This window comes from Sorghum bicolor, chromosome 4, assembly GCF_000003195.3.
Source record: "Sorghum bicolor cultivar BTx623 chromosome 4, Sorghum_bicolor_NCBIv3, whole genome shotgun sequence".
NCBI lineage: Eukaryota > Viridiplantae > Streptophyta > Magnoliopsida > Poales > Poaceae > Sorghum > Sorghum bicolor.
The window spans coordinates 2,828,899-2,841,414 of NC_012873.2; the positions used below are offsets into that span (position 1 = coordinate 2,828,899).

Consider the following 12,516-nt stretch of genomic DNA (forward strand, 5'->3'; position numbering starts at 1 on the left):
TATATTAATAGTTATAATTTAGATATAGATTAATTAAGCTAATATGGTTGTATACTATTGTCGGCCATGCGATATTTGTATACTATTGTCCGCCATGCGAGGGAGATACTTATGTGCTGTATGTGTTGTACTTGTACATGATTAATATACTATTTAACTGGTTTAACTCGCATGCCATTTTTACAGTTGAACTTCTTATACTTGTAGTACCTTGGTCCCCCAAAAGATAACATTCTAGATTTAGTCAAAGTCAAACTATAAGCTTGAGTAAGGTTACAGAAAAAATGTTGACATATATGACTTCATATAGGTATTACTGGAATCTAGTGATAGTTATTTGTATTGATAAATATTAAAATTGTTTTAAAAAATTCAGTCATATTTCAAATCATTTGACTTAGCAGCATTTCTTTTGGGGTGGAAGAAGTATTAAGATGGATTGTCTTGCATATCACATAGCAATTTTTTTTTAAAAAAAACATTTTTCTGTTACTGAGAAGACAACTGAAGGCGTGAACGAGAAGTGACGTCGGTGAGGCCACGTCATCCCATCGCGACGCACACAGGCGGCCACGTCTCCTGGCAGCACCACCACTCTTCCCCTCCCAAAAATTTCTCCTCGCCTTCGTCAAACGATCGCGCCCGCTTCGTCGTCGCTGTCGAGTTTGGTGTCCGCCTCTGCCGCGAGAGCTCCAGCCCCACACGGCCCCGCAGCAATGGCAGCCACAACCTGAGCTGCCACTGCCAGCCGGCGCAGCTGCCACGCGAGCGCTTCCCACTCCACACGTGATTTCATTTCAAGCCGGCGGGAATGGTGGTGGATCGGAGGGCTCCGTAGATTCTTCTTCCCGACCTCCTCCAGGCGCTTGATAAAGCCGGCGCCGAGCAGCCAAGAATCTCTTGGGACAGAACCGTACGCTCCTCCCTGCTCGCTCCGATCGGCTGGTCTCCCGACTCACGAGAGCGAGCTCGCGGTGGATAATGGCCGCCATGTCGGCGCCCCACTGCGCGTCCTCCTCCTCCTCTGCATTCCTCAGCCTCCCGCGCAGCGACGGCGGGCGGCGCTACGGCAACTCATGCCACTTCGCTGCCAACGCTAGGCTGGCGACGGTGTCCGCCACGCTCGACAAGGAGACCGCGGCGGCGAAGCCCCGGAGGTCCCGCCGGCCCAGGAAGGCGACCAAGTCCGGCTCCACGGCGCTGCTCGCCCCCGACGAGCCCACGGAGGCCAAGAACGGTGTGGCCACCGAGGCACCGAACGGCGGCCTCGGCGGTAGGGGTATGGTGGCGCTGGACGATGTGATCGTGAACCCGGTGGGGCTGGGCCGCCGGTCCCGGCAGGTGTTCGACGAGGTGTGGCGCAAGTTCTCGCGGCTCGGCCAGATGTCCAGCGCCTCCTCCGCCGCGGTGGCAGAGCAGGACCCAGCCATCCTCTTCCGCGGCGGACCCATGTGCGACTTCACCGTGCCCGGCGCGCAGGACACCACCGTCCTCGTCGTTGGCGCCACCAGCCGCATTGGCCGCATAGTTGTCCGCAAGCTCATGCTCCGCGGATACAACGTCAAGGTACTTTTATTCTCTTCTCCCAATTGGCTCATCTTCAGTTACAAATTCTCTTCTCCCAATTGGCTCATCTTCAGTTACAAAATTTCAATGGCTGTCATTGCAACCGATGAAATGGGTCCATTGGCGTTCATCTTCTTGTGCTTGGTTTTGATCAGTTCCTTCTGTGCTATCTTACAACAGGCATTAGTTAGGAGGAATGACCCAGAAGTGATCGACATGCTTCCGAGGTCTGTGGATATTGTGGTTGGAGATGTTGGCGACCCTTCTTCAGTTCAAGCTGCTGTGTCAGGTTGCAACAAGGTAATTTACTGTGCAACCGCGCGGTCCACTATCACGGGGGACCTCAACAGGGTTGATAACCAAGGAGTGAGGAATGTTACCAAGGCCTTCCAGGTACTCTGACCTAAACCTCATCTGATTCTTTCATGTTATTAATGTACTATATGGTCTATGATATCCTGTTGCTGCTAAATATACACTGAACTGTGTGAGCTATCAACTATTGTTTGCAGGATTACTACAATCAGCTGGCCCAGTCAAGGGCTGGTAAGAGCAGCAAGAGCAAACTGTTGATTGCTAAATTCAAATCTGCCAAATCTGTGAAAGGATGGGAGGTGCGGCAGGGATCATACTTTCAGGATATCTACCCTTCTACTTCTAGATTCGAAGGTGGCACCGATGCGTCATTTGAATTTGCAGAAAGTGGACAGGCTGTTTTCTCAGGTATCACTCTCAGAAATGTACACAGTACACAGCCATTTGATTTGTTTAATTCTTTATTGAAATATTCTATTCTCAGGGTTTGTTTTCACAAGGGGTGGGTACGTTGAAATCTCTAAACGACTTTCACTTCCTCTAGGTTCCACCCTAGACAGGTATCATAAGCTTTTTTTTTTAATTTCTGCTTTTTTATATGTGCATGATGTCATAAGGTTTTGACTTGTATACACTGCATATTCTATCTGAAGGTATGATGGCTTGCTTCTTTCGGTGGGTGGAAATGGAAGATCATATGTTATCATTCTTGAGACTGGTCCGCTGGCTGACACCTCACAGAGCAAGAAGTATTTTGCCCGGATGAACACAAAAGTTGGGTTTTGTAGGGTAAGTAAGTGAAGTTTGATGATATATCCTTTGTATGTGGTTCTACATTGGCCAGAAATAAATGAAGAAATGTCTTGTTTGTGCAGGTAAGAGTGCCGTTTTCATCTTTCCGGCCAGTAAACCCACAGGATCCTCCACTGGACCCGTTTCTTGTCCACACACTAACCATTAGGTTTGAACCAAAGAAGCAGGTCAGTACAAGCAATTCACCATTATGAATAGAAACTAATTCTGCTGAAGTATTGGCCTACCGGTTACTAACCAAATCCTTGTGCAGAGACCTGGTGATTCATCTGAAGGAGCTAGTGACCAAAGAAACTTTGAGCTCAAAATGGAGTTCATAAAAGCCTTGCCGGTAAGGATTTGCTTTGTGCAACCTGTTGATATAATCATTGTTCGTTAGACTTTCCTTTGATTTCCTTATGTTTGTTGCGATTATTTTGCAGAGTGGTCAAGAAACAGAAATTGTACTGGTCTCATGCACAGGCTCAGGAATTGAAGCTAATAGGAGAGAACAAGTCCTGAAAGCAAAGAAGGTACTTGACGCACATAAACGTCTAAACTATTGTTGATGCACACCTGACGCAAACATTAATCAGCTTTGTATGGATTTTTCTAGGCTGGAGAAGATGCATTGAGGAGATCTGGCCTTGGATATACAATTGTACGGCCAGGTCCACTGCAGGTACGACAACATGAGATAGGATAGGAGCACTGATTCCTTTTCGTAGGGCTGATCAAACAGCATGCGAATTGCTTTAATCCATGCCGTATTGTAACTTGGCATTCGTTTTGCTATTCCAGGAAGAACCTGGCGGTCAGCGTGCCTTGATCTTCGACCAAGGGAACAGGATCTCTCAGGTGATTGAGCATGAATGAAGTTTTACTGCGCTATTATATTGTAAGAGTCTCCGGATAGTGGCATGCCGTTCGATGTGTATGCTATAACCGCTGCTACCGTCCAATTTGTGGTTGATGCAGGGCATCAGCTGCGCCGATGTAGCAGACATCTGCGTCAAAGCGTTGCACGATTCGACCGCGAGGAACAAGAGCTTCGATGTAAGATCCTCTAGTCGTCTCCCCTGTGATTTCTCTTGTGAGTTCGTTGGTGGTGCAGCAAGCAACTAACCTGGACGCATGCATCATCTTGTTTGTTCAGGTGTGCTATGAGCATGTTTCAGAGCAAGGGAGCGAGCTATATGAACTTGTAAGCCTACTGTCTCATGTGCTCATGCCATGCTGTGTGATGTCATGTGGTTTAATTTCTGATATGGATTTGGTTAACCAATGTGTGACCTGTGTGAGCTTGTTGCTGCTGCAGGTGGCTCATCTGCCAGACAAGGCCAACAACTACCTGGCGCCGGCGCTCTCGGTCCTGGAGAAGAACACCTGATCTCATCAGTGAGCCAGTGACCTGTGAGGTGCACTAGGAATTATCCATGTACACGGTGCTGTGTAATGTGAATATTGCATACCACCGACTCCTCTTGTACGCATAGGAACACTACATTAATATACACACACAGCATTGTGTTGGGTTATTTGGAGAGAGTAGGTGAGGTAGGAATTTCCTATGTCCATACATGTCAGTTTTTTCCTCGCAATGTGAAGTCAAGTCATCAACACATCGCAGCAGCTGGGCAGTGACAAGGCTGATGACCAGATGGAGTTCCCTGCCTAGTGCCTAGTGGCCAGGCCGGGCATGAAATACAAGTTGTGATGATGTATTAGTACTACTATTAGGTACAAGTTGTGATGATGTACTATTAGGTAGAGATGCATAGCCTTTGTGAACGCATCATGTGAAAATTTGAAACATGTAAATGCTCTTGCAATATTCGTCCTCTAATTAAAATATGTGATTGTTTTTTTTTAATTTCACAAGACTTTATAAACCAAGAGCTCTGGACAAATCGCCGGAGACCATATCGTTTACAAAGCTTGGTGCCTAGCACCGGAACGATTGCCCTCCATCAGGAAAAGCAGCAACACCATGGTTGTCCATAGAATCAGCCACCCTATTACATCCTCTAGGATAGACTGAGACAGAGACACTACATGAAACAAAGTTTCTCACCATTGCTAAATGAATTTCTCTAAAAAGAGCTCCTTCTGGACTACAGTCCATCTAACTTGTCGTCAAGGCTCTCCCAAGGTTTGAGGCATGTGTCTTCAAAATAATCTTGTCATGTGCCTAGTTGTTCAGCTCTGTCTAACCCGTGCGGGGCTGCTAGTGCTTCAGCATGCAGAGCACTTCCTTCTCTTTGGATGCTGCCTTCCCCAATGTCCAGCACCTCCCCTGTGTTGTTCCTCACACATCCCCATCCTCCCTTCAATGTCAGAGCAGAGAAGGTTGCATCAACATTCAACTTATATTGGTCATTTGGTGGAGGCTTCCACCCCACTTTTTGTACCTGATCTCGTTGTTTCCCCGGGATTTTCAGTTTTGCAAATTCGTTGAGGTGGTAATGGACTGAGCTGCATACCTCCCCAGCACCTTCACTCTTTCACCCGCATTTGCCTTATTTCTTGTTGTCCACCATCTCCACATCCATACAATAACTTTCAATTGTTGATCAGCCGACATTGTCCATATCTTTTCAGCTACTTCCTTTCCTGATTTGCAGCGTGCCAAGCAGCAATGTGCCTCTTCCATTTGCAGTTCCCCCAACATTCGCGGACCTTTTTACATTGTAAGAATAAATGTCCACAATCTTCATCTAACCTTTTACACATCGGGCAGACAATTTCGGTCTTAACTTTCCTCCTCTTCAGATTGTTTCTCACCGGAAGGCTATTATGAATCAGCCGTCATAGAAACATTTGTACCTTATTGTGCACCTTTTTTTTTTGACGATTTTATTGTGCACCTTCAGTTGCCAGATTTTATACCACGGGAATTGGGCATACGTTGTTCCACCCCTTGTCGATGCCTCAGCAGCTCTTCCCGCCTCATTGTCCCTGTCCTGCACCGCAATCTTGTATGCTGATTCCACAGAAAACAGGCTCTTTGAGTCAAAATGCCATGCTGGCCAATCCGGTGATTCCACCCCAATTGGGATCGTCAAAATCAACTCTGCATCCTCAGCCCAAAAAGTGTACCACACCAAATGTTCGTCCCAGCCTCCGTCTATCGGGTCCATCAACTCCTCCACCCTTGTTAGCAGGGAATTCCCCCTTGGAGTAGCGAGACAACGTGTCACTCCTTGGGGTATCCATGGGTCAATCTAGATTTTTATAATGCTTTCATCACCAACCCTCCAAATGATTCCCTTCTTCATCAACTCCACCCCTTGTAAGATGCTTATCCAGGAGTAAGAAATGCCACCTTTTACTTGGCACTCTAGAATGCTGTTGTTTGGGAAGTATTTTGCTTTTGAGTTGTTGTGAGAACGTTTCCAATGGTAAGCATGTTAGCTTGTATAATACAAATAAATTGTCCACGTCTTGAATCAATAGACAACAAATGGATACTTCTCTCTGTCTAACTACAACACCATCTTAATGAAAACTACCAAGAGTCCACATTTCATGAGACACTTCTTCTATCCGTCAGGTGGCTGATTTTTCATTGTTACTTAGACAACAGGTAATCTTTTCAGCAAACTCCATCATTGCTCTCTTTAGATCTTATTCTTCCATCCCCAGAAACTACTCTCTTCATTCTAAACCAATGTATATCGCCATGATATCATCTTCCACTTCACTCTAGCCTAACTCTTATTTCAATGGACGCCTCTAATAGGGTGACTACGTCATTGGCTTACATTATTTTTTGTTTAGCATGAGCGATGGGGAAAATCATCTCTCTAGCGAGCATGCAAAGTTTAGCTTATAATTTGGAACAGAGAGAACATCTTCATTGCCGGTTTAAAAAATATTAATAAAATATGAAAGATTCAAATTCAGGTCACACCAACTCAAAAATCAAATTGAAAATGCCAAAATAGGGAGATAGAGAATACTTATGCAGCGAAGAATGTGCATGAGTAGAATCAAACTCAAGCGTATCTGGGTTTCATGGAGTATGAACAACAAACCATTATGTCACCACTTGATTTATTAAAATAATAATGTTCCCTGTATCCTAAAATAAGTCCTCATTTTATACTACAAGGAGTCAAACAATCTCAACTTAGACCAAATAAAAAATACTAATATTTATGATAACACATAGACATTATCATTAGATTAACCACGTCATATGTTTTTATATTATTAAATCTTTTAGAACATAGGGGTATTACAAGACGAGTACTAGAAACACGAGCCCAGACACTAAGCGTGGATACAAACTGTGAGGATGAGTGCAATGCAATATTGATGATTTTATCATAAGCAGGTCCACGAGTGTTTGCTACATCTACATCACATCTGTCCCTCGAGTCATTTGCCATCTCTAATCTAACAAAAGCAAACCTATAAGAATTAGCCAGACGACCACACAATTAGGATCATAGTATCAAATCGTACGACCTAGATAAATCTAACGTCTCGTTTAGTTCACCTAAAAACCAAAAAGTTTTTAAGATTTCTTGTCACATCGAATCTTGCTGACATACATGAAGCATTAAATGTAGACGAAAACAAAAATTGATTACACACTGTAAATCGCGAGACAAATATTTTGACCCTAGTTAGTCTATATAATCGAACAATATTTGGCATAAACAAACGAAAGTGCTACACTAAACAAAATCTAAATTTTCACATCTAAACAAGGCCTAAGTAAATTTATTCTGCTGGTCGTAAAAGCAGGTATCATAAAATTTTAGCTGTTTAGTTCACCCAAAAACTAAAAACTTTTCAAGATTCTTCGTCACATCAAATCTTGCGGCATATACATAAAGCACTAAATATAGACGAAAATAAAAACTAATTACACAATTTACCTGTAAAATCATGAGATAAATTTTTTAAATCTAGTTACTTTATAATTGGATAATGTTTATCAAATAAAAACGAAAGTGTTACTGTTCTTGTTCTCAGAAACTAAAATATTTTCGAAACGCCTCAGTTCAACGACGAGAACCGAGGGTACGTGGAGAAACGACAAACTGTTGGTCACCGTGACAATCGATTGACCGCTACTGCCTCACAGCGTTGACCGGTCAAACTGGCCCCTCACCCCGATCCCTTCTTCGACCACTGGTTCAGCAGCGGCTCCCCTGTTGCAGCTGCTGCGCCGCGTGAGGTGGCAGCACCGCAGCAGGCACAGGCACAGGCAGAGGCAGAGAGAGGCCAGTCCCAGTCGGACTTGTTTAGTTCACCTGAAAACAAAAAATTTTCAAGATTTTTCGTCACATCGAATTTTGTAATACATGCATGAAATATTAAATATAAACGAAAATAAAAATTAATTACACAGTTTAGTTGTAAATCGCGAGACGAATCTTTTGATCCTAGTTAGTCCATAATTAGATAAAATTTGTCACAAACAAACGAAATTGCTACAGTACTGAAAACTTTTTACTTTTCAGAACTAAAACAAAGCTCTCCCCTGCCAGCAGCTCGGCCTGCCTTTTGACTGCCTGCCTGTGTGCCTGCGCTGTGCGAGCACGCTGCACTGCCCGTCGTTGCCATCGATTCCTCCCCCACCTCTTGCCTTCGCTGCCGCTGCCTGCCTGCAGCCTGCCGACTTCTCTCTCTCTCTCTCTATAGTTGGTTGCAGCCACCAGGCACCACCAGCCATTGACCCACTCACCCACCACCCACTCGCGCGCCGCCGCCGCCGTCGCCATCACCGTCGCCGTCGCACGCGCGCCGCTCCCAGCCGGCCCCTTCCCTTCCCTGGCTGCGGCTTGGTTGGTTAGTTGATTGGATTGGCTCAGTAACGGGCACGGGCAGCACGGCACGTCGGCACGACAGCACCCACTCCCGTCTCTCCCTATCCACCCAAGTACTCCTCGCGCTCGCACGCGGATCCACCCACCCCACCCCACCCCACCCATCGCTCCTTCCGTCCGTTCCTCCACTTGCCGGCCACAACCCCCTCCCGGCGGAGTGCGGCGGGATGAGGGGGCAAGCCAACGGAGTGGAGGACCGCCGGCCGCGGGGCGACGACCACGAGGCGGACGACGACGAGGAGGACAGCGAGGAGGAGGAGGAGGAGGAGGGCCGACACCGGGGTCAGGGTCAGGGTCAGGGCCAGGGACAGGGCCCGCCGCCGCAGCAGAGGCGGCACCAGCAGACACAGAGACCTTCCTCCGGCCCGCAGCAGCAGCAGCAGCAGCACCAGCCGCCGCCGCTCACCAGGAACGTCGGCTACGTCGGCAAGCACCGCCTCTCCGCCGCCATCGCCCGCCTCGACCAGGAGCTCCAGTCCCTCCAGGTACCTGCACGACTTGCTCCCCGCCCCGCCCCGCCCTCCTCTCTCTCTCACCTTTGCTCGATCAACAGCAACCGCGGCCGGTCGGCCTGCCCGGGCGACTCCTAGCTCGTCCGTAGAGTCAACCACCTGACACCCACCTGCTGCCGGAGCTGTGCGCGATCCAGATCTTGCCTGCGTGCTGCATACTACGTAGTACCAAGCTGCACGATTCTAAGCATCGAGCATTCGAGCCCAGTGCCCCAACTGTGCCCTGCGCAGCGCGTGTTGCTGCACGACTAGTTATGCGCTTTACCTCTATGAAAGTAATAAACAAGCAAAGAGGGAATATCTTGATGTCTGTTGCTGGAGTGGAAAACTGGAAATGGAGGCCCAACACTTTATTACCTATATATATATGTAGTATGCAATAAGCTAATTGTGAAGATATACCATAAGATTGCCTTTCACAGCATAGGTGTGTATTTGCCATTTATAGCTCGATTTGCATGATAGACAATCTTGAGCCGTCTGCAAGCTGAAATGCTTAAAAATTGTTCTTATTGATCCTCGCTGCACCAGAGTAACTCTATTGGAAAGGAAACATTTGAAAGAAACTGACAGCCTTATTACTCGCCATTCGCACCTATCTCCTGTTACTCTGTCACTCCATCTAAACAAACACCGAGCCGTTTCTGGGTGGAGGATCATCTAGAACTTGTTATTGAGGCTTCATTTTTTTGAAGTAACACTTTACAGGAGCTTATAACTAGTGGTTACGATTTCCCATTCCGTTCTTTGATTGCTGGCATCTACAAATGGTGAACTCATTCTTTTGAGTATCTGCCTATCTGGTTATGTTCCAGGAGCAGACAGTTTCTTTGCAAAAGATGAGTAGAACACTAATCTAAAAACAATTCTGTTCCTCTTTAATCAACTGAGTGTTTGTGTTTAAAAGGAATATTGATGATCGATACTTGTGCTGACTAATTGTGTTCCCCATTAGTGAATTTATCACGTTCCAGTGTTTCAAAAATTCATCAAAAAAGTCATGTATGTAGTGCGTATAACCTACATGTCGAGAATCAAAAGGGGCAAGGAGTCAATCTGGTACTATCCGTCATGTGCTCATAGTACACGTGAAGTCAAATAAAAGCTGAAGAGGTGGTCAAGTCGGGGAAGTGGATCAATCTGGTGGCTTTGGATCTTTCTGGAGTCTAGAGAGTTTTTCCTTGTAGCTGGTTTTAGGGCTGTGCTTCTGGCTCTTATTTCTGGTACGAGTTGAGAGTGGTGTCTTTTGGTGCTACACTTGTTTGGACATTGTAAACGTTGATGCTCTTCGGCTTTGCTAAAGCTGTGGTTAATCCCTTAGGCTCTAAAAACTAGTAACACTTACGTTTTTTATGAATCTCAACATCAAAGATGAATTTGAGATTGATTTTTTGCAGGCTCATTTAACTTTTTGTGTGCTACATACATACATGATTTTAGTGATGTTTTTTTTTTAAGTTTTGCAACGCGTTGGGTCAACTTTATTTTGGCTAAAGATGGGCTCCCTGAACCCAGAGACTAACGGATTATAGACAAAACTAGTACAGATTTTGTGAAACAAGGAAACTAGAAGAAAGGATTGTAATTTCTTAGCTATCTTGTCAGCAATTATACATCGTACACTTTTGTTATTCGAGCACTGATGATGGTAAATTGGTAACGTGACTTGTTTAGAGGGCTGCATGGTGTTTGTTTTAGGCCTCATGTAATCGGATCACGCCGTTATTGAATATGGCCGTTCACAAAAGTGGCCTCATGTAATCGGATCACGCCGTTATTGAATATGGCCGTTCACAAAAGTGACAATGCTCCCACCATGACACTATCCAATACTGAGTATTGTCTCCGCTAGCCTGGACACTCTCAGGCCTTGTAGTTTGCTCACGCTATCATCGGGTCAAGTGAATGAAGGAAGCACGAAACAACAAGTTGCATGTAAAAAGTGACTCTGCTTTGCTGTCTAGTAGCTTCTGTGTTGACGTTACCGAAGCTAACCAAAGAAACCAAGTAATTACGTTAGCGCTGTTTATCCAACCCCTTTGTGTTGACGTTTCCTTATCCCAACCAAACACTACTTACATGTAGAACTAGAGCTGTGAAACTGAAATCTCACAGGACTGGCCTGTGCTTTTTGGCACTTGTTTCTCAGCGAAAATTACATAATTACATTGAATATTTCTGTGACTTGATACAGATGTGAGTACACAAAATTGCAGTGATTTGACTTACGTTTGTGTTGCCCTTTCAGTCTTTTACAAAGACCAAAAAACTTGAATTCATAACATCCATTGAAAATATTTTAAAAAGGGTTTAGAGTCACAGAACTTGCTCTTTTGTTCTGTGTATGTCCAAAACCCTGTGTCTACAGACAGGCTCGTTTGGAAGGTTAGGCAACCTGTATGGCTGTATCCTTCAGAATGTAGGATAGAGTGGAAATCAGAACTTGTACCCCGCAAAAAAAAGAAAAAAAAAGAGAGGAAATCAGAACTTGTGACTAGTACCTAAATCCTATAGAGTGCCTGTGGAATGATCTATTTGTATGACTGCTCTGGACCAACAATTCATTCATATTTGGGGTCAAAGTTTTACCTCTTTTTTTCTTTTTGTGAAGGCAAAGTTTTGCCGACTTCAATAGATAGCATGGTAATACAATATCAACTCTCAGTGTGTGTATATTCATGCAGGAAGAACTGGACGAGCTTGAAACCATGGAATCTGCATCCGCGGCATGCCAGGAGTAAGCAGATTTGAGTGTAGCATTGTGTTTTCCACATCATCATTTGCTGTTTCTTCTCGTTGTTGATATATTCCTTGTGAACAAAACAGAGTGATCACGAGTACACAAGGGAAACCTGACCCTCTTCTTCCTATGTAAGTGCTGCTGCTACACCTCCTTATTTTCAACTACCACTACCATACCCTGCAAAATCCTTACAGAACCAGTGGTCTCTCAATCTTATTTACAGTACCAGTGGTCCAGAGAACTCTTCATGGGACAGATGGTTTCAGCGGGTCCGCTCCCGCAGCAACAAATGGTGGGCATCAAAAGGCTCTGACTTCTCGTAGCTTCTGCAAAGCTGAGATCATCCTCATCAGTGTGTGCAGATTAAATTGAAACCTGTTGAAATGTATCATCCATTGGTGTCCTGGGAAACAGAATAGGTGGTGTGACTGCGGTGTGGCACTCAAACACCTCTGATAGTTTTTGGAGAGAATCATCGTGTATGTAGTAATCCCTAACAAGGCTGAACATCGATGTATCCAAATCAGGCCTGATTGTTGCTCGCGAGATAGTCTTGAGATCATTTTCCTACAGATTCTGACTCACTAGGTCGGATTTCTGATGGTCATGTAATCTTGCTGTTCTTTTTCCCCCCTCCTGCAAACGTGAAGATCCACATTGTCTTTGGAAAGTTTCAGAAAAGAGAATCAGATTGAACATTGTGCTGTGCTGCTTGTGAGCGCTGTTCATTGAACCACAGGTTTTA

The 12,516-nt window shown here is 45.2% G+C and overlaps 2 protein-coding genes across 2 annotated transcripts; both read left to right on the forward strand.

Moving 5' to 3' along the window:
• Nucleotides 496–4,546, forward strand: LOC8057542. Its single transcript, XM_002451465.2, has 13 exons — nt 496–1,566; nt 1,747–1,959; nt 2,079–2,289; nt 2,366–2,441; nt 2,535–2,670; nt 2,757–2,861; nt 2,948–3,025; nt 3,117–3,206; nt 3,290–3,355; nt 3,475–3,531; nt 3,652–3,729; nt 3,830–3,877; nt 3,992–4,546. Exons 1-13 carry the CDS (start codon nt 982–984, stop codon nt 4,061–4,063), a joined length of 1,815 nt encoding a protein of 604 aa, XP_002451510.1. The 5' UTR covers nt 496–981; the 3' UTR covers nt 4,064–4,546.
• On the forward strand, nt 8,379–12,480 carry LOC8069946 (guanine nucleotide-binding protein subunit gamma 2). Its single transcript, XM_002451466.2, has 4 exons — nt 8,379–9,001; nt 11,713–11,765; nt 11,855–11,899; nt 11,995–12,480. The coding sequence occupies exons 1-4, from the start codon at nt 8,684–8,686 to the stop codon at nt 12,092–12,094; spliced, it is 516 nt and encodes a 171-aa protein (XP_002451511.1). The 5' UTR covers nt 8,379–8,683; the 3' UTR covers nt 12,095–12,480.

Excerpts from the sequence above, each read along its gene's own strand:
- LOC8057542 (XM_002451465.2), top strand. The coding sequence starts at position 982 with ATGGCCGCCATGTCGGCGCCCCACTGCGCGTCCTCCTCCTCCTCTGCA. Across the intron at positions 3,026-3,116 it reads AGTTCATAAAAGCCTTGCCG|AGTGGTCAAGAAACAGAAAT; the intron begins GTAAGGATTTGC and ends ATTATTTTGCAG. Across the intron at positions 3,878-3,991 it reads GGAGCGAGCTATATGAACTT|GTGGCTCATCTGCCAGACAA; the intron begins GTAAGCCTACTG and ends TTGCTGCTGCAG.
- LOC8069946 (XM_002451466.2), top strand. The coding sequence starts at position 8,684 with ATGAGGGGGCAAGCCAACGGAGTGGAGGACCGCCGGCCGCGGGGCGAC. Across the intron at positions 11,766-11,854 it reads GCATCCGCGGCATGCCAGGA|AGTGATCACGAGTACACAAG; the intron begins GTAAGCAGATTT and ends TGAACAAAACAG. Across the intron at positions 11,900-11,994 it reads CCTGACCCTCTTCTTCCTAT|TACCAGTGGTCCAGAGAACT; the intron begins GTAAGTGCTGCT and ends TCTTATTTACAG.